This window comes from Salarias fasciatus, chromosome 12 (genome assembly GCF_902148845.1).
Source record: "Salarias fasciatus chromosome 12, fSalaFa1.1, whole genome shotgun sequence".
Classification (NCBI taxonomy): Eukaryota; Metazoa; Chordata; class Actinopteri; order Blenniiformes; family Blenniidae; genus Salarias; species Salarias fasciatus.
The window spans coordinates 8,852,660-8,878,601 of NC_043756.1; the positions used below are offsets into that span (position 1 = coordinate 8,852,660).

Sequence of the window (25,942 nt, forward strand, 5' to 3'; positions counted from 1 at the left end):
CTGAGATATTGAGTTAGTTAGATAAAAGGCCAGTGCTGTCCAAAAAACGTATTTTTCTTTGGGAAAATCGGAAAATAACATTCATTTCTGTATTGCTCCATTACTGCCACACACAAGCATGACTGATGAGAGCTTTACCAGTGGGGTTTGCAGATGAACGATAATTTGTTGTGTATTGCACTCCCATCATTTGGACATTTTTCTGAGTAGAATCGAAAGGAAATACTCGGGAGAAGTCTTTCCAGACAAATGCTGTTAAACTTGTAGCATCCAGAAAATAAACTCTATCTCATAACATTTAATTTATTTTACTGCTTATGTAAGACCAAGCGCACTTTTGTCATTGATAGCATTTAAAAAACATATAGGTTCTTGAGGCACATATTAAATCATAGAAAACATCAGACTTGAATGGAAAGCTCTTCAGTGAGATTATAGCTGAAGCCATACCTTATGAAGGCAGCGGAGATCTACACGGCACACACTAGAAGTACAATGGCGAGATTTTTTTAAATTATTTCTATTTTCTATTGACACTCACGGCAATTTTGAAGAGGAAATGAAGCTTGAGAGGAGAAGCAACATAGGCGTGCTTGTCCAAGGCTTTTCTCTGCAAATGTTACCACTGAGCCTCAGAAAAGCTCTTCATACAATACTCCAAGGCGATTCGTGCTGTTTCACCTTGTGTACAGCACAGTCACACTGCGGAGTCCCGATGGTGCAAACACTGATGGACTCCATGAACTCAGTCCTTCCATTTTCTCCAGAGGCTGAGGCAGAGGCGTCGCTACGGGGCAGGCAACACGGGCATTTGCCTAGCACTAGAACTTCCAGGTTTTTCTTGCCTACCTATATACATTCTTGAGAGGGGCCAAATGGCCCCTGATTTTAAATGCGCAGCTCAGCGGCCACTGTTGGCCCTTCATTTCATTTGTAAATGCAGCCGATACCTTCCAGCTTGTTGGTTCATGCATACCTCTGAGGGGGAGGGGGAGGCTTGAAATGAAAAGAGCCAGGAGCTACTGAGAGCTTTCCTCTTGAGGATGGCAGAGAAGATTCTTTCCAAACACAGTGAACTTTTTTAGTCATCAGATATAGTCTAAAAAACTATTGACTGTTTCTAACATTTTTTCCACACCTGTGATTCGGCTTTGAACTTGTGTGGTTTGAGCGGTTAGAGTTTGCAGAGCCATTGAAATATTGCACAGATATCCTGTTTTGCAATGAGAGATACTCACCTTCCGTTTTACTTTTTTTGGGACAGAAAAGCATTACCAAAACTAGTTTTGGTAAACTGCAAGTCTCAGGTTTTTCTTCTCTACCTATAGAGGAATAATTAATTTACCAACACGGCGGATGTGTGAACCTGACTGCAGAAAGAGCCTCACTGACCAGTTGTTGTTTGTCCTGATCTTGCCTTGTCAGCTGGCGATGTTGTGGTAAAATAAGTTATGCTGCTAAATTAACATTTGTGACTGGGAGACGTTTTAATGAGCCATACAAATAAAGAAGGGGAAGAAATGGCTCACATTTCAGTGGCCGGTGGCTCAACACGTCTGTTTCTTTCAGTGCATTCTCAAGCAAAGTCTGAGTTTTACTTGAATTTACAGACATTACAGTGAGATACGATTCCAGATGGACCGGTCCATTCTGGTCAAAATACTGTTGTATCATGTATTTATTCAGCAGAATTGTTGAATTTTTAGGCCCATTACCAGGAAGCCCTAAAATTACTAGGATTAAAATATTAGTGCGTCCATATCGGACGGATCCATTTCCAAAAGATGCATTTCAGGACAAATTCTGGTCAAAATTCTGTGGTTTTACAATTTTTACTCTGCAGATATGATTAACTCCTTTTTCCTAGGTTTTGCTGTGAACGGCATGCTTTGTTGCCACGGCCCACAGACAGAGTAAAGGAGGCTTATTTTTGTGTCTTTGTGATTTTGCAAATTTGTTTTTTAGAGTTATGTTAACAGATGTAAGCTAACGACATAATTAAACATAATAAATATACATTTAAGACAGATATAATTAAATAACAGATATAAACCAACAGATAAATTAAATATAATTTACATACACATCTAAGACAGATAGTTAGATAACAGATATACAGTAACAGACAAATTAAATTTAATTTAAATATACAGTTAAGACAGACACATATGTACAATATAATAGAAAAATGTAAGAAACACAAAAAATATACACAGGAGTTTCACAGAGCTGAATGGGTGATGGATGATTGAACCCTCTTCCCCCCATCCCATCACTCTCAAGTGGACTGTAACACTTTCTTGACATTTTTTGTTTGTTAAAAAGTGCCTAGAAATGACTGTATGTGTCAAATTGAACGAAATGAATCGAAGATGAAAACTCACACAGACACAGGAAACTATGGTCCATGATGAAAGTCTTATCTCCAGCTGAGATTCAAGAGTACAAACCACTCCACCTTCCTCAGTGGACAATTAATTTAATAAAATTAGACTTACTACTTTAGTACTAATAGAGCCCCTTTTTATTCCCCCTTTTACCTAATTAGTTTCCTGTGGTTTCGCCTTCTTCAGCCAGACATGATATGCAAACCATGCAGCTCAGTCTAGGAAATGGACACTAAAACATGACAGTGTACAGTTTCAAGTATGTGTTCGACATGCGTCAGAGTTGGGTTATTCAGCTTAAGGTAATACTTTTATTTCTTGGAGAAACAGACAGATAAATATTTCCAAGATTAGATGAGTCTCACCTCTGCTGTCACCAGGATGAAATTTCAATGTGCCATTTTGTTTTGGAGCTGCCATGGATTCTTATTGGCCGTCTTTGAAACATTTTCTACTATTCTTAATAAAGAACCACCAACCCCCCCCCCCCCCCCCCCCCCCCCCCCCCCAGGGTGAGATATTGCATTAAATGGAGTGGTTCCTGTTTGCACTTGTAGGGATGATGCTAGATACGCCTTTACTAGAAAATTTGATGTGGATCCACAGGAAATCTACCGAACCGCCTTTCCACTGTAAACCTAAAAATAAGGTTGGTAAATGTGGAAAAAGCCAATTTCCCTGAAATGATTAATCAAATAGAACTAGTTTCAGTAGTTAAATGAGGGAGAAGTTCTGGCACGTTTGAAGCTTGGAAGAGTTCGATATTTTACTAGGGGCTCTGTATAGATATTTTAAAAAGCCTGGGGCTTTCCTCAGCCCCCCTTGTACTGCACAGTTATTCAAACGAATTTAGAGCTCCTGGACAAAATACTGCAGAAAAATATAGAGAAGTAAAGAGAGTTTGATGGCAGACACAGAGGCAACACATCACTTCGCAGGTTCTACTTTACTGTCACTTTGAAAGTAAAAGCCAGAGTACATATCAGCAAATGATAACTTTGTTTATATTACACCTTTCATATATAAAAAAATACCTCGAATAACATCTGTTCAAAATTAAAAGAGACAAAGCTTTCAAAGCACACTAAAACAAATGACGTTGTGTAACAGACAAATATAATGTAATGCGGAAAAAATTGCAAAGGTCACAATCGGGAATCAATTGAAAACATAACATGAGGGGACTAGATGAGAAAAGAGCTGAAGAGAGTGTTCATCCAAATAAAAATGTTTTTAAGTAGTAAAGCACTACAATAAGCCAGTCATGCAGAAAAAAACGTGGATCAGTTTTCCATCATCTCAATTGTTCCAAAAAGTGACTCAAGAAATGTTTCTGACATGAAAACAAAGACGTTTGTGAGATTAAACTTTCAAATTTGAGCAAAAATCACACCAAGTTTTCTAATTTCACTTTCTGATTGAAAAGCCAGGCTTCTCAACTTCCCAATTTTTTCTAAGTCAGCAACAAAAACTTTTTTCATTGTCATTTAATCTTCAGAAAATTAAAATCGTCCCACCTATGATATCAGCCAAACATATAGTTTATTTACTGTATTTCTGTTGTTTGGTTCTACAGATAAAGCTGAGGATTGACTGCATTACTGTGATGATCTATGCTTTTAAATTCAATTGCCAAGTGGAAGCATTTGCACTCAAAAGAGTAATGGGCCTAATATTCAACCTTGAGGAACACCGTCGCTAGTGGTTTTGTGTAAAGCGGTTCAAATTTCACATGTAAAGTTTCACTGTATAAATATAAATTTAAGTCTGGAGTGAAATGCTGTGTTGCTGAATACCTAAGACAAGAGAAAATATAATTCAACAATATTACTGATTTACAGCCATTTACCAGATAGAGCTTTACAATTGTGTTACGTGAACCATACACACAAAAAACAAACGGATAACAGCCTAGTTATCTTTAATCACCAGCACTTTGAAAATTGCCATGTGAAAGAATATTTCTGTGTAACATTTATTTTTCAGTGGCAACAGGAAACGGAACATTTTAACATAAAATGTGAGATGTTCAGGCTCAGCGTGTCCTGGTCAAGCTGAAAAGCCTCTCCAGCACTGATTTCACATCTTGATCAAAGGCCACATGGTTAGAGTGAAGTGGTCACGGCCAGATGAATGGACTCGGCGACATAGTCCAGGTTGCGGCCGTTGATTGCGCTCATGTTTAGGCAGCCACTCGGGAGCAGGTATACATGTCTCCTGTTTGACAGGAATTCTACTTGATGATCTGCATTGACAAAGAAAAATAAAACATGTCATTTTGTGAAAACATTAATAATGATATATCACAAGGCTTGCTTTATTTCAAAGAGGCCAGGTCGTGGTCCTGGAGGACCACTGTTCAGTGTCTCACGGCTTGTTATCAGGCTTTCCAAAGACTTTGATGATGAAGCATTTGTTAAGTTTAGCTGTGCTGGGCAGCAAGACGTCAAAAACACATGTAGGAGAGAAGAAGCCTAAAGGACCAGGACTGGACTCCACTGCTACGCTATGCTGTAAGCATTAAAACAAAATCTCAATACAAGGAATCAAAAGCTTGAAAGAAAAATTACAAAAAAATTCCCTGTTCCGCGGTAGGACAAAGACGAAAGCTTGAGAAAGACATTAAATAACTACAGAAGGAAAAAAAACAATGCTTTAAGTTCTTTTCAGTCAGTTCATGAAGATATGAAGAAATTGTGTAAAGGTCACTTGAATAGTTTGTCCTGACGCAAACAAAAAGCAAGATGTGTTTAAACTGGATTTGGGTGACAGTTAGCCCCCGTTCTGGTTATCATAAAATTTATTTTAAGCACATTCGAACCTCCTACGAGTTCAAATTGTGATTGCTGATGGAAAAAAAAATTGTGGAAGAAGTAATCCATCATAATTTTGTCTCTCAGACAGAAAGGCAGAATTTTTTCTGGTGATAAAAATGACCAAAGCTTCAGAGTTTCAAGATAACAAGAAATAGACACAAAAAAGATTCATTCAAAACTGCAGCTAAAAGCTTCTCACCATTCAAGCCGGTACAGCAGAAGAGTCCGCCCTGTTGAGTCAGATGGTTCCAGCAACCTGGAGTCCCCAGAAGCCTCAGCTTCTCTCTCAGGACGGCTCGGATTAGCATGCATCTCTCAACCATGTGCTTGACCTCTCCCTGCCTGGGGAGCACAGCCGGCAGCGTTATTCAGGAAATAAAAAAAGATATCAAATTCAAAACCAGAAAACCAAAAGAATCCAACAGGGAAACATGGCCATCATTTTTTTGTGGTTTTTTATGCATTAAATACTTTTGGCAAAGCCACTTCAACTCTCTCAAACCTGTCCGAGGGACAGTCCGGCATGGTTAAAGAGATCTTGCAGCAAATTGAACATTCAGGCCACATTCTGCACATACCAGGAAGAATACCCCTTCACCGTATCTCACCATTCTACAAGGTGGGCGGAGTTGCTGAGCACAGTGGCGACAACATGAGCTCCTCCCGCAGACGGCTGGGCCCACAGCGAGCTCACTATCTTGTCAGCTTGGGACTTAACAGAGAGCAGCAGGGAGTTTTGTTTCAAAATGCACAGCAAGTGTCCGACGGCCTCACCTGCACAAAAGAACCGACACAGAAATGCACGACTGTGCTCAGCCTTTTGTTTGCTGCGGTCTGAAATTAACCTGTAATCACATGTTTTAGCTAAGGGAAAATTTCACCTTGTCACATAACAGAAGAAAAGTACACGAGGCTCAAAAGAGAAATGTGTTCCTTCACATTCCACCTGTTTTCATTCACAGCAGAGGTGAGAGTTTCTGCAGGTCACAGCCATGAACGGCTTCAACGTCTCCTTGCTTTATTGCACCTGTTTGTTCCGATCGAGGCTACTGCAGAGCTTCACGATCACACACTCATTAAATTCAGGCGTGTTGGAACAGAGGCTCACTGAGAACTGAGCCCACCTCCAATCTTACAGCGAACACACACATTTCTTCTGTTCCATCATTTGGAACATCCAAAAGTTTAAGATTTAGACACACATCACTTTTTTTTTTCCACATTAATGACAGAAGTGGAAACAGTTGCAAAAGAACAATGAATCAGCATTGACGTTCTGTACTGGCCGTACAGTCTGTTGATTCACCATCTCAGATAACGCTGACGTTACATAAACTCCATTTGACAATGGGAGCTCTTTTGAGCCACGTATCCTCGGCATTTTCTTTTCCAATTTCCTCACCATATAGTCCAAAGCAATGGGAAAACGACTGAGCACAAAAGAGCTGGATTCCCTGCGATTGGCAGTGCTGCACAGGCCAGGCGTCCCGCTGTAAATCCCCATAGCAGAGGCCCTGAGCCGGCAGCAGCAGGAAAGGGACCAATCCACGCCTCTGTTGGAACAAAGCGCCGACACAGCAAATGGTCAATCAAGTGGGAGTGAAGAGCCACGGATAAAAAACTATTTTTTGCCTCTGTCGGAGAGCATCAAGCAACATGTCAGTGACCGCCATGAGTTGAGTAATCACAGCCCACTGGTTCTGAGAGAGGTCTGCTCCAGTCGGGTATTGGGCAGACGCCGAGAGAACGACGGCGCTTCGCTCAGGGGCTCGCTCCAAATCCTCCAACAGTCTCTCCAAACAAACTCCCCTCCGCTTATCATCCCAGTAACAATACCGGCGGATATCTTGGATTCCTGCGGCCCGGAAGACGCCGGCCAATGAGTCTGCAGCAAGGATCAAGATGAAAAACCGTATGGATGAGATGGAGGAAACAGCGAGGCTCATCGACATCATGTCATTTATTGAAATGAAAATGGAAATGGGAATTATCTGCCTCCGCATTCCACTGCACTTCACTTCATTCCTTCATTTTGCCAAATAAAACACTCCCGGTGCTTTATTGTTTCTCAGGTGCAGTGATTTACTCTGAAGTTGTTGCACCTGTTGTGCAGAATCAAACCTGAAGTTTAAGGTTGAATCTTTTTCTTTGAGCACAACAATCTGAACTGTCGGGGTTCTATCTTTAAATGTTGTTTACATTTCCTTTACCATCACAGGGAGAAGCGAGGTAAACGGGTCCGCACCAAGCAGCACCATCATACCAGTGCTTCAGCAGCTCTGCTCCGAGACGCACTGCGGCGATGAAACCCGGCGTCTGAACTCCCAACACCTGTAAATCACAAGTAATCCTATTATTACCTGAGTTACTGATACCACTGATGTGCACAGTGATTCAAGGTGGAGTTGACTGACAGAATTATTGATTAAATGAGGAGTATTTCATGTGTTCGTTTGTCTGAGAGCAAAAATTAAATGTAAATATACAGTATAACATATGTAAAAAAAAATATATACTGCAATAAGCCATAGTTTATATGAATGGTAATAAATGATTACCCGGTTCTCTAATATAGATGGAGAGCTCTTTCCCAAGGCGACCTCTGTGGCTTGCCGGGTAAATTCCCGCAGGCCCAGAGAAGACGGATACTCTGGGTGGAAAGTGGGATCATTGCTTAACTGCTGCTTTATTTTCCCGACAAGATCCAATTCGTACGTCTTTCCATCCTCGCCGTAATACTCTGAAGAAGAGAAATGTTAAAAGAGGCTATACCATTCAACTGTGCAAAATTCAGCCAAAAACAAAAAGCAGAAACAAGTCGGAGTAAATATCTTTACAGAAATGTTACAAGAATGTCTCAAAAAAAAAAGAAAAAATCTAGTTCTATAGAGGTTTTTTTTTGTCAACAGTGGGGGAAGAAGTACTGATGTACTGATAGTCTTTTGTACTTGTTTGTTCTGCAGAACAAAATGTAGTGTACAGTGCCATTAGAAAGATAAGGTCCAAAATGAGACCATCTAGAGGCTCATTTTGCTCGCTGTTACTTTGTGATTGTCTTATTTTTCAGGCCAAGATACCAGCTGACCTCATGTTCTGGTCAACAAACGGCCTGTTATGATGGAAGAAAACAAAAGCTTCAATTTTTTAATAGCTTTTTCGATAACTGAGTCGAGTCACACAGCACATGGAGCTGCTGGGTCTCCAGTACTAAAGCTCAGGATTTGCATTTATTGATTAACAAAAACATTCTTGTCCAGGTTTTGCATAAGATCTCACCATCGAACCACATGAGCGACGGCTCAAAAAAGTCTTTCATCCTCCAGAGTGGGTTAACTAATTTCTTAGTGTAATAATTCACATCAAATGGATCAAATATAATCGTTCTTCTTTTGTTCTGATATAAAGTTATATTTAGCTTTGTTTCTTGTGTTATATTCAAATGACTGGCCTGACTTCATGGCTGACAGCGGCATGCAAAACCACAAGGGTGTTAAAGAACAGGAAAGGCAGAAATACAGAGAGACATTTGACTCCGGAGCAGCTCAAATTCAACGTCGTGCAAGAATGTGAGAGGATTTCAGCTGGACTGCAGCTGCTCTCCTCAGGAGGCGGTTTGAGGAAGAGCTGATGGTCAACAGGTTTCAGACGCCGGCATCAGGTTCAGACTTTACTTCACTTCAGTGCATTTAAGTTTGAACATTTAAAATGACCTCAAATTCTTGTGCAAAATCCAAAACGGTATTCACCTTGGACCTGCTCCTATATGAGTAAATATCATCATCATCCTCTGGACCCTTTTTCACCTGTATTCTGTCTCTCACACATTTAAATAACAGCAGTTCTCTGTACATTTTCCTCACTGTAGGTCATCAGCAATAAGTATTACACAAATGTTACGCAGACCATACATTCATGCAGTTTGACCTTACATTCCATTCTTTCTCAAATATTCAAAATCTACAAATATAAGGTGCAAATGCAGGATGTAGATGATGTAGAAAAATCGGCGAGCCTCTGTCTCACATGTCAAATGTTTTTTTTTTTTTTTTAACTTACTGTCACATTTCACCCATACATGTGTGGTCGTCGGTGTGCTTTACTCATTTCCAAAGGTGTAAATGGTGTTTTCCATTCAAGCCTGACATTTTTGAATCAACAATTAATCAAAAATAACACAAAAAAAAATTGGAGTGTGATACCTGGAGGAAATTGAAAAGGCCTCAAATCTAACCTAGATGTGAATTGGGGATTATTAATAAATAAAGACCACAGTGCAGCTCATCAAGTCAAGGATAAAAGTGAATAAAAAACATGTCAAGGTGTGGGTTAGTTGTTTTGTGCCAAATCGTGTTCAGTAGGAAAAAAATTATGTTTTGAATAAATTAAATTTAGCTGGTTTAGAAAAAAAAAAGATGAAAAAGTGTCTTTTTTTTAGTGTAAACAGCAACATATTCATGTAAATGTGACTACGAAACAATATCAATAAATAAAAATAAAATTTAAAAGTCTATCAGACGTTGGAGCAGAATATCTGCCTTGTCTTGGTTGCAGGTAAAGAAAACTCACTCACCTCTGCCTGCCAGATAAACTTTCCTGGCCTGCGTGTCTTTCTTGAAGGCGGACAGCAGCCTTGCTCGTGGGCTCGCCACTGCGGTTCGAGGACTGGTAAACACGGCCAGATGACCTCCCGCGTCTCCGCGGCGGGTGACCCGCTTTCCATCCAGTCTGCTGTCGGCTCGGCTCATCCTGAACTCAGCCAGACTAATCAGCGCCAGCCTTTTGTTTGGACACTGTTGCCAGGCGACGGCACACATTTGGTTGGGATGCTGTCTCCAAGGCAACACCGATGGCTGACTGTTGTCCCTCCCTAATTTGTGACCCTGGAGAGTTTACTTTTTTCCGTTCACCAAACGAGCAGGAGCTGTTAGAGTTCTGCATGGTGGCTGATAATTGCTGCAGTGCTGGCACTATAACATACTCGAGCAAAATTAGGTCCATTAATCAAACTGACTTTACTTTTGACACCATTTTTCATACAAGCAGTGCAACAGAGACCGCTATTGTGGAAAATAGTTTTAAAAATCTGTGAGCTGACAAAGCGCCATAAAAGGCAAAGCGCATTTAATCATAAAGCACCGTTCAGAGACGAGGCAGTTCTCAGCGCTTTACAAGGAAATAAAGGAAACTCAAACGAGGTTCAAAAAAGGATTAAAATTAATCTGAAGCAATTAAAATAATGAAAACATGAAAATAAAACAATTAGGAAAGCCATAAAAGGAAAATAAATAAAGGAAAAGCTTCATCAAGATGAAGTAAACCTTTGTAAACCTCTTTCTGGGGAGCTCATCTGGATGGATTAGGAGGGAAAATGTTACATAATATTAAGTTCAAGTTCAAGTTTATTTATATAGCACATTTAAAAACAGAAACATACTGCCCCAAAGTGCATTCCATGATTGTTAAACCGCCATTATATAATAAAAGGTCAACTATAATAAACATTAAACACAAGACTAAAACAAAACCTGGTAATACAATAAAATTACAATACCAAAGCCTTAAAATCAACTTGAATTGAAAGCCAGTGAAAAGAAGTGGGTTTTCAGCTATGATTTAAAAGACTCAACAGAGGAAGCATGTTTGATATTAATAGGAAGAGTATTCCAAAGTTCAGGGCCTGCAACAGCAAATGCCCGGTCCCCTCTAGTTCTTAGATTAGACCATGGGATGTCCAGAAGAAGTTGGTTGGAGGACCTCAAGGTTCTTTGTGGGGTACGCAGCGTAATCAGCTCAGTTAAATAAGAAGGTGCGAAATTGTGCAAAGATTTAAAAACCAGCAGCAACATTTTAAATTGGATTCTAAAACTAATATATTAATATATTAATGATACTGTGTACAATGTATGTCAGCAGAAACATGAATACTGCAAAAGCAGTAAAAACATTGCATTATAAAGTAAGAAATAAGCAAAATTATTATGGGTTTGAGTCCTGGACAGGCCGTTTGGTCGTTTGCATGTTTTCCCTGTGCATCAGCTCGTTTCCTCTCTACAGTCCACTAACATGTTTAGTGAGATTAAACCGTGACTCTAAAATGCATGTGGCTGAGCATGTGTGAGTCTCTGTGCATGTTTTTCCTGTGATGACTGAACCCGTCCAGGTCTATTCTGTCTTCAGCCGTTGTTTAATGACATCGGCTCCATCATCCTGACCCTGAACTGAACAGAGCTGGATGGAGGAATATAAAATAATGAGAATGTAATAGAATCAAAACCTACATACAGTCCAATCCGTCAGATCAGCTCAAAGCGGACCCTGATGTCCTCATTATGTCTGTTTGGAAGGTCTTCACATGGCCTCCAGCTGCCCACAATTTACACACAAGAGGCACAGAGCAGCTTTCATTCACTGTACAGCGGCGTTCACGTGTAGAGTCCACCTGAGCTACAAATCTGTTGTTGCTGATCAATTTGTACACAATGGAGGAGATTTTCTGATACATGGTGTGTTTTCAGGGATCAAACAACCTCTTCAGTGTGCTGGGATACACAATGTTCTCCTTCCAGTTAATTTTCTGTGTGAGGCACTTGCTCCTCCCGGGGGCACCGGAGAACTTTAGTGGAAGTGCAGGATCACGGAAATGAATAACTGGGACCAGGAGACTGACTTGTGTTTGCTGTTGACATGTTGCCCACAGCCTTTCCACTGCTTTCAGCTTCTCTACTTATTGCTGAAGTTTTAGCTCTCAGGGGCATTTCTGATGCTCCACTGCCAGGTTGTGTCATTCATTAAAAGAAAAAGAAAGTAAGCTGATTTTTTTTAAAGATGGAAGCTAAAAGAATAAATATATTTAGACTTTTAGCACCTAAAATGCCAATGCAGCTCACACAAAACAACACTGAAAAGACCATAATCCTCTGTGTTTTTGCAGATAATAACAGCATTTAAATGCTGTTAAGCTAAGCTCGGTCTCATTCAGTTCAGCACTGACTCTGAAGCAAGGGCTCTGAAGGGCGGCCAGAGCAGCAGTGTCTCTCAAATCGCTGCACTAGATGGCAGTAGATGGTCGAAGCAGCTGGTTAGGCTGTTCAATTAGTCATAATGAGTAATAGAAGGGTTGTTTGAGAATCAGCCTGCAGGTCACATCACAGAACACATGGCATCAAGCTTCAGACAAAAAGAAGCAACACTTTTACTGGAAACATAAATTTATAAAAATTTTTTGTTTCTCAGGGTAAAGGAAAAGACATTTTTCTTCACTAATCTGTATATTAGAAAACACTCAGTCTTTGACCTTCATTTGAAGGTTTATTTCTTCAGAATAGTATTTTTTTTTTTTTTTAGAATTGGAAAAAACATACATGCGATGGTTGTCCTGTTGTCACCAGAGCGGCGATCCGTGTGTGATCTCCAGCTATCTGTGTGTGCACAGTGGTCCTGGGGATCAGTACAGATAAAGTCAGGAAACTAAATATACAGTCCCGAATTGCAAACTGTTGTTGCTATGATTCCAGGCCTGTTCAAATGTGAGGGAAATGCTTTTGGTGAGTTATTTGTTTGCTGCTGCACTTTGACATCATGAGGCTGCTGGAGAGGAAGAGGCTGCCAGCCAGACCAGGATGAGCCTCAGTCACGCTGAGGGTCAATCAGGATGAATCCACAATGCTTTATTGAATTACACTGCCGCTTACTCAATTAGGAAACTTGACTGGTGAGGCTTTCGGTATTTTTCGGTGTCAAAAGAAGTTGTTTCTTATCTAAATTGAGTTTTTAAAATATTTATGTGTCCTGAAGACAACTGCTATGACGTCCCGCTCAGACTGTGTCTCAAAATCCTTGAAATGAAACGGGACAATGGTTTTGTTACACTGAATAGAATACATGAATAAATACACCCAGCAATGGACCAAATTTTGTTGTAATAGACCGTTTTCTAATCACAGGTTGGAATTACACGTTTTTGACATCAGTGATCTTTGACTTATTGCTAAAATTGACCTTCTTTCTGTACTATTGACGAGCTCATGCTGGAGTATCAGTTCACTATCAGTTGGTTATGGAGACAGGGAGGGTACCCACTGAACCTTTGCCCAGTCCGTCACAGGGCGAATATAGAAAGACAGATATTCACACAGACCACAAAAAATTCTGAATATTCCAAACGGAAAGCTTCTCTAAGAACCAACTTGATCAGTCGACATTGTAAAGGTTGTTAAGTTGTCTGGTGACTGAATCTTGCAGTGGTGTCGATAGATTACATTTAAACATAATTTAGTGTGAACAAAGTTTTTTTTCTTTTCAGTTCTTGTCCTCAGCATCTTTTTTTTTTTTTTTTTTGCAATCCATCATGAAATCCACAGCATTATATGCTGTTAGGAAATTAAAAAAAAAAGAGTTTTCTTTGATAAAATAGTGCCACTGCAACATAAGAGTGGTTCTTGGAGTGTAACCAGGATCAAACTGATCAGCTGATGCAGGTTAATTCATTCATTCTCCCTGACCGCAGCAGATAAAATTCAGCAGTGTCAAACACTACGTGAATACTCAAATCTCCTAAATCCTTTGACTCAACAAAAATTAGTTTGGATCAGCGTTGCTCACGTTGTGTGAGAATCCCTCATAGAATGTAATCTAGACAGTAAAGATCAGGATCACACATTGTAAAGCCCTGGAAAGAAACCCAAACATGCCTGTCGCATACAGCACCATGTCGTACAACTCTGCCACGGCTGTGTCTGAAATATAATGTTTAGTATCGTGATGGCAGCACAAACCATGGGTTCAAAGGGTTTTGTTGTTACAGATCCCACTGTTTGGTCTTTATACAGAATTATTATTCATGTGAATGTTGCCCTCCTTCAGCAGAATAAGGAACTTGTCAACTCTAACTTGTGGAGCGTCTGATCCTCAGACTACTGTCTGTTTACTCTTCAGACATCATAACAAACCAGTTGTATTAAACAAAGCCCTGATGTTCCACCTCTTACCTCTTGACAAACGGGTTTTGCAGGTATTGCATGTGGTCTATGGACTGTTTTTGCTTTTTACTTTGAAATATTTCCACGTTGGTGACTCCTTAGCTATCGTGCTGCTGCTGCAGTGGGGGTGATCAGCCCGGTTTACTGATGACTGATCGATTGAGAAAAGCTGAAACCGGGGCTGATCCGTCAGGCGTGGCGCTTCTCAGCCAGCCCCCGTGTCCCGGGCAGGCTCAGCCAAAACAAGGTGCAACACACACGTCAGCCACAGTGTGAGACCTTTGTTTGGAGCATGTGCAGTAATCTGGTTCATCATTGACATAACTTTATGATCAAGCACTTGAAAGTGTGTGACAGCGTATTAGCTCAACCCATAGAAGTCACGCCTTTGATTGATGCATGAATTTCTTGTCAAACTCACCCGATTTCCCTTCAGTGGTGACTTCCCATTTCAGTTTCCTAGAAAAGTTTGCTTCAGTCTGAACCTGCTCATGGAAAACATTGTAACAGGAATCAGCTGATAAGAGTGTGGCCGTACTACAGACAGGGTAATTGTTTCCACTCAGACTTGTTGTATTTTTTTTTTTTTTTTCGCCCCGCTGGATGATATTCCGGCTGTCACACAACCCCCTTGACAGAGCCAATGTTTGTCACAGTTTGTTTTTATATGTCTCGCACTTTACTCTTAGTTTATTTTTCAAAGCCCCCAAAAACCCTGTAAATTCCTCTCATAGCAGGAGAGGATGCCCGCTCAAACTGCAGCAGAGCCAGAGATGACCGAGGTTTTTGTGGGTAGAAGATTAACTGAAATAACATTGGGGTGGGGGGGGGAGAGAATTGTTCAGAGCTTCGAGCTTGTTTCAACAGCAGTTTTACTCAGCTCAGTGTTGTGGAACAGTGAGTCTCAGCGTGGGGGTCAGGACCCCTCAGGCCCTCTGGAAATAAATCACAGGGTCTGTATATGGATCAAGGAACAGATCGAGATGAAGTATAATTCTGCATTGTAAACATTATTGGTTACATGCCCTTTTTACATTAATGAAACACAATGATGCTATTTCCAGTCATTAGAGTAATGGGGTAAGTTTTATTTTTAATTGAAAGCTGAACATTTTTAAGTTTTGAGTTTGTTTTTTTAACGTTACAAATATTTCTTCTTCTCAAATTAGTGAATATTCAGGAAAAAGAGAGCCAAACTGTCACTGTTCAGTTGTTTTTATCATTTATATTGTTCATGGACCTCGTTTTCTTCCACAGTGATGATTATGCACACAAGAGCACATGTGACCAGTGTTAGACAGTTTTCTATTTAATTTTTCTCTAAAGCGACTGTTGGCACATCACACGGTGCGTCAGAAGATTAGAAACAGTGTCTGTTAACCCGGGTCCCGGTGGACCCGCGGCCCTTTGTGATTTCCACGGCTCTCTGCTTCAGAACACTTGTTTCCAAAGGGTGCAGCTCGGTGACAGCTCATCCACTGGAGTGCTGGAGAAGAGAGATGTCCAAAATAAAACGGGACCAAAATGGAAAATGCTGCATTAAAATAATGGATGGTGAGGGGACGAAGTTTCCAATAACATGAGCATTTGGTTCCTATTTTTAGACATTTCTGAGAGTGTTGTTGAGCTTAACACACAATCACCCCAGTAAAAAAAAACCAAACAAAAAGAGTAGGGCGGTTTGGTTGGAAAAAAAGCCCTTTTTAAAAAAAAAAAAAAAAAAAAAGATCATCATCAGGTTTGTACCATTGCTGAAAGTAACTATCAGATTGTCATGTGACTCGACAGTTCAGGATGATTTGAATGCATCACGTTTCCGTACAAGTTCTAATATCTGAGACTCCGAGTTTCATTTAAATTTATGATTTAAAGATATTCACTTCAAACTAAATTTAACGGAACTGATCGTGGTTTCCAAATGTCTAAAAATGTTAAACAATTGTCTGCGCAGTGTTGTAGTGATTGGAACAGTTGCTTCACAGCTTGTGTCTGTGTGTGTGTGTGTGTGTGTGTGTGTGAGTGTGTGTGTGACCCAACCTGTCCAGGCTGTACCATGCCTTTACTTACAGTGACCCCCACGACCTTGAGTTGGTTTAAGCAATATAAAAGAAATCAGTGTGTAAACATATGCTGAATTACATTAAATGTGTGGATCAGTGTGTCCCTGAGATTAGGCTGTCTTCTCACTGTCTTCTCACTAACGTCACGTCTGTCAGCTTCAAACACATTCAGGTAGAGCTGACACCTGCCTGCGTCGGTCCAGCCACAGCCTGTTGTTTCTGATGCATTCATTGTCCTGAGCTGCGGAGCGATCGGTCACGTACCAAATGCCAGAGTATTTTTAAACTAGATGTAATGGAGGGCTTGCACTGCGAGTGTGAAGTGTTTGAAGTGTCTAATTTTTTAAAGTGAAAGGTAAATTTCTGTGTTGAAGTTGCCGAATTCACACTAGTGTTTGATAAAGGTTTCAGATATCTGCAGCTTTGCAGCAAAGCTGCAAAATCGACAAACTCTGAAGCAGCTTTGTAATTAAAAAAAAAAAAAGGCTCAAATCAACACACGGTTGTGTTTCTCAGGAAAAGCTTTGGATATTCTGTGGCGCTCCCGGTTTGGGAAGAGAACCCTTCAGTCCCTGTGTGACCTCTGCTGTGGCCTGTTCATGACTGAAGCTCCAGTGACAGAGAGCGACGTCCCCATCACCCCTCTGGAAAGTGACTGATGTTTAATATAATTATCTCTGCTTAACTCTTCAACAGCCACTTCTTTTTCACAACGGATCTCAACAGTTTCAACAACTACTGTTCGGAGAGTCAAAATTCCAGACAAAAAGACTTTTAACGGACAATAGTTTAACATTTCGATGAGCACGATCACACTGTGTGATGAAAACAAGATTTCACTGTGAGGACTTCCCGGAATTATACGTTTGTCAATCTTTGTAATTTGCTGCAGATTCAGTGTTTTATAAATACTAACATATTGTACAAAAATCCATTTGATGCTAACACTCTTGAAACAGAGGAATGCCATGGAACCAGTCAGCACTGTCTCGTTTGGGGACGGAGAGTATTTTTCACGCCGGTGACACCAGGAGCTTCGTTCATCTCTCGTCTGCGGCGCTGCGCCAGTCTTTCTCTCGTTTGTAACACCAAATCAGCTGTTTCTGCACAGGGCCTCCAGTCCTCGATGTCGTTCTCCTCTTCTGCTCGTCTCGTCTCCGCCGCTGCTGCTTTCACTCCGACTTTGCAGGAATCACAGTCACGGCTGCAGAATGAAGTTTGCTTCAGTAGACTCGGGTTTTACCGTTCATCCATCCTTTTCCTGCAAAGTGAAGCTGAAAAAGAAACAAACACATCAGTTTGCTTATGCATGTTTATTTTAATTTAATCTAACTCTCTATTTAGCAAGTTTCTTTTGAACTAATCATTACACTTTATACAAAGAATGATTAAGACAATGAGATAGCTGCTGCTGCTAATATTTCCTCCCATTTTATTCAGTTAGTTGTATCTCACTGATGTATTTTGCATAAAAATATGATGCGCATGTAAAATTATATTTCAGTGTGATACATGAACGACTGCTCCTTTAAAGGGTTAAGGTATATTCAAGGTGCTGTAACAAGGAGGAGGAAATACCAGCACAGCCGCCATTTCACCTCTTCATTTATGTATCACTTATCAAAAGAAAAAACATCTTGTCAAGATAAGTTGTTTTTTTCTCATTATAAGCTTTATTGTCTGTGACATTATGTGATGTTCTTCTTCCTAAATAAATAAATAAATGAGGGTTTTGTTTAGTTTTTTTGCCGCAGTCCAACTTGTTGCTGTGTGCTCGTCACACCCTGCTCTCAATTTCAGTTTCTATCTGATAAAGGAAAACACAAACGCAGCAGCTGGCTGGTGTCTTTCAGGTCGTTTTGTGACCAAAAGCAGTGATATCGCTGCTTCAGCCCTTTCATTTAAAACATCTATTTTCGTCTTCGTAGGTACAAAAAGTCGCCGCATATTTGCCCTCATCCGTTTATCCTCCATGAAACCAAAGTTTTTCTCTCCTCCAGCAGGACAGGAATTCTGATGCTATCACATCCACTGTACATGTCTGCACAGGAAGACATAAACTGCCGTGAACTGGAAATATGCAGGGAGTTTGTGGTTTTCACCCACTGTAACAAAGAAAAGTGACCTTACTTTTTCTTTCAGTACCGCCTAAAGCCATGATTCAACATGCTGTGTTTGGAAAACTTAAACTGCAAGGAATGATATTCTGTGTCATTTGTCCTGATGAGCCTCTCATTCACACTTTATTGGCAAACCAGGTTCGCACATGATGCCTAATCTCTGTTGCAGCAGAAGAAGCAGAACTCATTTAAGTTCAGGAAAACCATCAATCATAAGTGATCATATTTGGTTTTGAGAATTATCATTTATTTCCTTTAGGCTTTCGGGTGAAAATCAAAATTATAAGGTGACAACAAAGCCAACAGTAAAAAACACAGATTGAAAACACAGCGATTGATCATTTTTGTTTCGAAAATAAACTGTGCAAATCTCCTATCAACAAAATCAGAGCATGCAGTTTTTGAACTGACAAGACAATTTCTGTAATAGAATCATTTTTTTTTTCTTTTACCAACCGTACAATATGCAGGATGGCCATATGGCCAAATACATATTATTCATTAGCTCAGGTTGAAGTTACGAGAAAGCTTTTATCAAGACTGAACAAGCTTTTAAAATGAAATTCATTAGATTTTTTTCTTTCAGTGTCGATCCAAGACAGTCAAATGATTTACAGCGCGAGTATAAAGACTTTCTGTCCCCCACCAAACATGGATTTGTAATTTAATCAACTTCAGCGCACTATTTTCAGCAGTTGTATTTCCAACTTCAAATCCATTTGAATGGTTTATTACTGCTCAGTTCAATAAATCAGGACTCCCTTCGTGCACGTTCTTTATGATTTGTGTAATAGGCTAAAGGCTATCTATAGGTGTGTCAAAAAGTGCTTGAAATGCATTCATAACCAGTGAGTATTGATGGCTTGAATGTGAAGGAAATCCATAATCTTGTTACTGAAGGTGCAAATGATGAATTGATCTGAGCCACTGTTGAAGAGATAAAGCAAAAAATAATCCAAATGCAAAATCAAATAATTTGTAATCCTTTTAAACCTGAACAACTCCCAGATGCCTTTATTTACACACTGTCACACAGTGTGATCGCCTCTATACGATATGAACTGGGCCTGAAAAAAGCCCAACAGGTCGTCACCACCATGTTTTTGCTTTAGCCCGCTCCGTTTCATGCTCGTTTGGGCCTGACCTTGCTCAAGGCTGACTAAAACTCACATTATGGAAGCCGGTGTGTGTGAAACCCCGTACGGAGTCTGATTAGCATACAGCAGAGGAAAGCTCAGGGTTCACCGTGCTGGAAAAAAAGCATTAGTTACTGCACAGGCACTGCTTTAATGATAAACAATGCACCGCAAAGCCTTTTTACACCCACATTCTGGAAGCACGTGAGGCTGCAAGCTGCCAAACATTAGCAGTGCTAACACTGCTAGGTCCTGCTGAACAGAACGATCAGACGACGTTTGACACGTTTCCTCTGTGTATCCTGCTGACCACGTGTTGTACTTTCAAACATTTAGTTTGCTTAATGTAACAACTCGTTCCAGTAACATACAGTGCAAACGCAGCCTTCTGAACACATTGTCCTTTTAAGTTAGTTTTATATGAGTTGTTAACTCGTACGTCTAAACTGTTTACGCAATGAATTGGTGAAATGAGACGTTTATGAGTCAGGTGCATGGGTATTTATGCTGCAGTTACCATCCTCCACCATCTCCCTGTGTGTTCTGTGATGTCCAGCTGAAACCACATTTTTATAGTCATTTTGGAATGCACAGGAAACACATGTTTTTTCAATAACTTGAAAAATATATCTCCATTTACGTGGACACGGAAAGTGGTCCCTATGATGATAATTATATCAATGTACGGTAAAATGTAACTCTACAGGTATATTACTGTGGTTATGGGCTTCAGTTATCTATCTAAACCAGTATGCCAGACATCTAACAGAGGGTTTGATTGTCTGCTTCTCATTTAGATTTCTGTTCAGTCCACAATCGAGCAGGCAGCTTCTTTCTGATATAAACTGTCAGTGTGCACCTGCTTATAATTAGGAGAGGAGGAAACAAATGACAGATACCAGCATTACTGTAGATGTCTGTTCTTTTTCTGTTCGTTTTCCTCCTTAACCCTTTCACACATGCATGCAGAAGCCAAATTTAGATTTCATTTTTGCAGAAATCCACATTATATGTTAGTATCTTCTGTTGAAATCCAGTCAGAAACCCATTGGATTTCTATCTATAAATGGTAATATATGGTTGATTTTGGCCAGTTTTTACTCTATCCAATTTATTTTTGTCAATAAAAAGTGGAAAAATTTTAAAATATGTTTGAAAAACTGTGTCGTTAAAATATCTAAGTATTTCAATGAGTGTAATATGTAGAAATGAATACAGAAATAAAATCTAGTCTGAAATTATTGGAGAAATAATAGAATGAGGAGTCATATGGACTTTCGGAAGTGACAGAGAGTTGCCGGGCGGGGAATCGGTAGAAAACGGTGCCTGTCATGTCGCACGGTGCATGCGTGACAGCAGCTGAAGGCTGCTGTGGATGTTGATAAGGGCAGCACTGATATGCCAGCATGTATTTCTCTGAAAACAAAGTAGCTACTGTATTGATAATGTTTGTCCTGTGCAGCCTTTCTTCCTAGTAACCATTCATCTCAGGCACTTATGTCTCTCTCTATTTATCAGAACACATCGTCTCCTGATATAGACGACCTTGCTGTTGCACTTTGTCCTGAAGTGCTGTTCGAATGCCTCTTCATGCTGCCGATTCCCGAAGGTGGACATGATCCCCAGCTTTGGAGTAATTGGCAGTGTTAAGCTTTAAATTCAATAATCCAGACCGTACTTTGAACAGATTGTGATATTCTGTGAATATTCTCGGCCCCCTCTGAGTCATTGTTGAACAGCTGATCTCACTTACATCTGTAATCCTAAAAGCACCGCTGGAGTCTGCTGAGCCTTCCCCTTGGGCTGATTTACTACAGAACGCGCCAGGCTCCTTTTAAGGTTAACTTTTATATGCCCGTAAATGCCTCCTGTTTTATTGCCTCATTGATTATGTCTGTAAAATTCTACTGAATGCTTGTCATGCAAGGAGATGAGCAAAATGACATATGGCGCGTAGAGTGAGCGCTGAAAGAGGAAACATCCCAAGTCCGTGAAACCGCTTCACTCATGGGAATTCACATGGCACAGCAGGGGCCAGAGTGTTTAATTTGTGCCGCTTGTCATATAAATTTGAATTGCGAGCTGTGAATTCGCATTTCACGAGCTGAAATTGAATAACGTGTCATGTAATTTTATGTATATAACAAAAATTGAGTGTATATGGATTTCAGCAGGGGATTTATGACTTCAGACACTTTAGGATTCCAACGTATTTGATAATAAAAGTTCAACACATAAGCCATCAATTTTAATTAATACTTAACTGCATTTTAAGCATTTATTGAACCAGAATTAATTAATATTAATTAATTAATATTAATTAATAAACAATATTCTCTCTTACCTGGTTTTTAAGGCTATAAAACAGCAATTCATCCTTTTTGTTAAACGTTTGCTTTGTGACAGTGTTATCAAAATTTAAAAATGCCCACACTTGAAAGAAAATAATACAAATGTACAAAGGAACATTGTAACTAAATTATGTTTTTCACATTGTAGCTATCTCTGGGATGGATATAAGAAAATATGGTGTTAGATCAATCTCTGATCATGTATGTAATGATTGCTGTTAGAGTTTGGAGGCCTGTCAGCTTGTGGTTGTGGATTAATCCCACCGGGAGCCAAATATTCAGCTGACCTGCGGTAACGCCAGCGGCTCGCTGTCTGTCAGTCTTGTAAACAGCCCCTCCAGTTGTGGGGGGGAAGTCTTGTGCCTCGGCGATAAAGATTTATCTGCTGCAGAGGGTGTTGGGCAGCGCCCACGGAGGCCCACTCACTCAGAGAGACACACAAATAACTCCGAATGTTCTCAGTTCTGCTGTGTGGTTCTCGCAATCGGGTGGATCTACACAAACCAGTGGTTAACAGAAACACTTCAAAAACATTTTATCTTTAAAAAACAGGGGAATAAAGCTGAGCATTGGAATCTATGATGTTCGACTGAATATACTGATGTGTAAATATGAATGTACTGTAATAATCTAGTATTCGATTCTGTTTTAAAACACACACCTGTTTAGTAATGCAGGAGAACTACTTGCTTTAAAAACTGGAGTATCATCAGACAGAAATGAGGCACAGAAATTAAAATGTTACACTTTTTCTGTAGCAATACTGTTGTAACATAAAAGTAGCAAATAATGTATTTTTTCTCTTCTGATTCTTTAAAAAAAGTCCCCTGGACTGTAACACATCAGCATACTTCAAAAGCAACCAAAAATCTATTTTCTGTCAAATAAAGTAGAAAAGCACTCAGACAGCGCAGACCTCTGCCAAACAGCTCAGCCTCCCTCCCTCCCCCCACCAACCCAGATCATTCTCATAATCTAATCACTCGTATCTAGTGTCATTTCAGACGTTTCCTGAAAATTTCTACGTAGTCCGTCCATAACTTTTTGAGTTATGTTGCAAACAGAAAATATAACCTGCTGGCCCTCGGCCTCTGCCATAATAATCAGTTTGAAGTAATAATAGTATTTAAAAAAAAAACCATGTTGTTAAATGGCTGAAAGAGGTCCTTGTTCTTTAAATATTACCGTGACACCAGATCGATTTTGCGGACTTGAAGTTTCAAAGGGGGAAAATGCATGTGTGAAATTGATCCCATGCTCAAAGAAGTTAATTGTATTTGTTTATTTATGTTCAGAAACTTTCTAAACTAACATTTCCCATTCATTTGGTAATGTTTTGTGTTGATGTGGTTTGCAATACATTATTTATAATGCATATCTTAAATAAATTAAAGCACTGAAATAGTATTTTTTCACCTCTGTATTTGTCAGTGTTACTGTTGCGCTGAACGCCATGTATATGCACAGTCATGTTTTCATCATCGCCGTCGTGTTTTGGCCCTTCTGCAGTCGAGCACTCAGAAGCAGAGAGTGATTTTAATTGTTTGATTCTCCGTGACATTGATTTTACACTCGCTCCTCCAACAAAAGCTCCTCAGTCTGTCATATGATATGACACACTGCTAATACAACACATTAATGGGGGGAAAAAAAAGGAAAGGAGGAAATCCCCAAATACAGACGCGAGAGACAGACTCTGCGAGTCACCTCACTCTATCAGTTTTGTAGAGATCTGATTAAAGATTTTTATTTTTCCATCATCTCTTTAGCTGATTTGATAATAGCCGTGATGATGATCATCATCATTTTGTTTGGTGGATATTTTGCCACAGAGCATTATTGTTGAGCCTGGCTGTCAAAACTGTCAAGCCTCAAGCTTTTCTAAACTGGGATTTATGGTTTTATTTAATCAGAGTCAGACGAAACATGTTAAATGTGATCATTCAATAAGACAAAATAAACTCACAGCTTTGTCTCTGGTTCTGAGAAGTCGCTGAATTGCGTGCTGCCGTTGGACCGCAGAGCGCCGGGAGAGGCCTCGTCGCTCCTGCTGCTGCCCTGCGTGCTGGACAGGCTGTCGCCGCCGTCACTCCGGCCGTTCGGGGGCTTCTGGAAAGAGTCCGCCGCCCCGGACCGGGGCTGCCATCGGAAGCAGGAGCACAGAGTCTGCAGCTCTTTATAAAAAGCGTGGAGCCACGGCGTGGAGATCCACGGGCAGCCCAACAAGTTCTTGAACGCGGTGCGGAACTCCGGACTCCTGCAGTAGATGATGGGATTGAGGCCGGAGTTGACGTAGCCCAGCCAGTTCAGGAGTCTGAACAGCCACTCCGCCGGCACCTCTCTGTTGAAGGCGTTGATGATGTTGGCCACGAAGAACGGCAGCCAGCACACGGTGAACGTCCCCATTATGATCCCCAGCGTCTTCAGCGCCTTGTGCTCTTTGACGAGCATCAGCCGCGACGGCCTCCGCTTGGCACTCTTCCTCCTGTCCGTGCTGTTGTAGTTGCCGGACCCCCCGCACGCCGGGGGCAGCACGTTGTTCGTGTTGGGCCCGAACTGCATCTGAACCGCCGGACGCTCATTCTGGAATCGTATCCTGTTCTTGTCTATGAGCTTCACCTGCCGCGTTGCTATTAGAAATACTTTTGCGTACACGAAAATCATTATTAGCAGCGGAATGTAAAACGATACAATAGAAGACGTGATGGCAAAAGCTGTGTTCGTCACAAAGTCACAACACGCCGTGTCGTTGTAGCACCTCAGCGCTTCAGGGTCACTGTCTGCCCGCCAGTACCCTTTCATAATTGGCACAAAGGAAATTAAGGTGGAAACAACCCACACTAAACACACGATTATTCTGGCGCGCCACTTACTCAGTAGAACTTTGTACCGTAAGGGCTTTGTGATGGCGATGTACCGGTCCACCGCAATGACACACAGCGTCTCGATGCTAGCCGTCACGCACAGGACGTCGACCGAGGTCCAGAGGTCGCACAAGGTGTCGCTGAGCTGCCAGTTCCCCGTCACCACTATAGTGGCCCCCAGAGGCACCACGAGCACGCCCATGATGAGGTCCGCGCACGCAAGCGACATTATAAAGATGTTTGTGGTCGTTTGGAGCTGTGAGGTGCGAGCGACGGCGACGATCACCAGCATGTTTCCCAGCACGATGGTGAGGATGATGATGGCCAGTATGACGAGGATCCAGGGTCCCACCGCTCTGTGGTACGGTCCCGTTACGTTCGTCCCGAATGACACAGAAGTGCTCATGTTTCCATCCATCATTCACCAGTTCCGCTCAAGAAGTTGGAGGAGGTGAGTGGCTCCACACAACTCAAGATCCTTCTCCTTTCTCAAGCATCTTCCAGTCTTCTCTGCTCAAAACAAAAGCTGATGCAGATCTTTTCTCCACAGACAGCTTCTGTTCCCTTCAGTCACTGCTTACATTTCATAGTTTTAAAGTCTTGTTTGGCAGCACCCGAAAGAGATGAGCGGCTCCCCATCCTGAGGTGTGATATCTCCTTGAAGACAAAAGCAACATGTTCTCCAGCAACTTTTTGCTCAAGATCGTCCATAAAACAATCTTGAAAGTCTTGCAATGCTCTTGAAAAGAAAAAAAAAAATGGTAAAGCATCAAGTGAGAAAAAAAAGTTTTGTGGGAGAGGACCCGGCCTTGTCCATTTAAATACGTCCACAGGGATTTGCCTCGCAGCTTAGTCCTGCATGAGCCACAGTGCCACACTTGAACTGTTTGGAGATCAGGCAGGCAGTGAGCCGCTACAAGAACCACCAGAGTGCACCAGAGTGGCTGCCCTCTCTCTCTCTCTCTCTCTCTCTCTCTAATCTCTCTCGCTCTCTCTCTCTCTCTCGCGTTGGTTCTAATCACATACTGGCTGGAGTCGGGGGGAGGAGTTGAAAAGTGTGCTGGTGTGTGTGTGGAAGCCGTGCAGGGATCAGAGACCTGATAGCGGTGCACACATGTGAACAATCATGTACATGTAACATGCGACATTTAACATAGCCACGGACACGGATGCTCATCGGGACTGGGCTGAGTAAAATGCCAGTCAAGATGTTGCAAAATGTGCCACAAA

General features: G+C 41.0%; 2 protein-coding genes across 2 annotated transcripts; both read right to left on the bottom strand.

Annotated features, from left to right (window-relative positions):
• Nucleotides 1–3,441: 3,441 nt before the first annotated feature.
• Nucleotides 3,442–9,948, bottom strand: got1l1 (glutamic-oxaloacetic transaminase 1 like 1). The gene is made up of 9 exons (XM_030104155.1): nucleotides 9,774–9,948; nucleotides 7,762–7,943; nucleotides 7,414–7,534; nucleotides 7,290–7,305; nucleotides 6,871–7,144; nucleotides 6,606–6,756; nucleotides 5,812–5,977; nucleotides 5,403–5,545; nucleotides 3,442–4,632 (listed from the first exon to the last, which is right to left on the bottom strand). Exons 1-9 carry the CDS (start codon nucleotides 9,946–9,948, stop codon nucleotides 4,493–4,495), a joined length of 1,368 nt encoding a protein of 455 aa, XP_029960015.1. The 3' UTR covers nucleotides 3,442–4,492.
• Nucleotides 9,949–12,530: 2,582 nt separating this feature from the next.
• On the bottom strand, nucleotides 12,531–25,666 carry adrb3a (adrenoceptor beta 3a). The gene is made up of 2 exons (XM_030105153.1): nucleotides 23,815–25,666; nucleotides 12,531–17,515 (listed from the first exon to the last, which is right to left on the bottom strand). The coding sequence occupies exons 1-2, from the start codon at nucleotides 25,131–25,133 to the stop codon at nucleotides 17,488–17,490; spliced, it is 1,347 nt and encodes a 448-aa protein (XP_029961013.1). The 5' UTR covers nucleotides 25,134–25,666; the 3' UTR covers nucleotides 12,531–17,487.
• Between the last annotated feature and the right edge of the window lie 276 nt (nucleotides 25,667–25,942).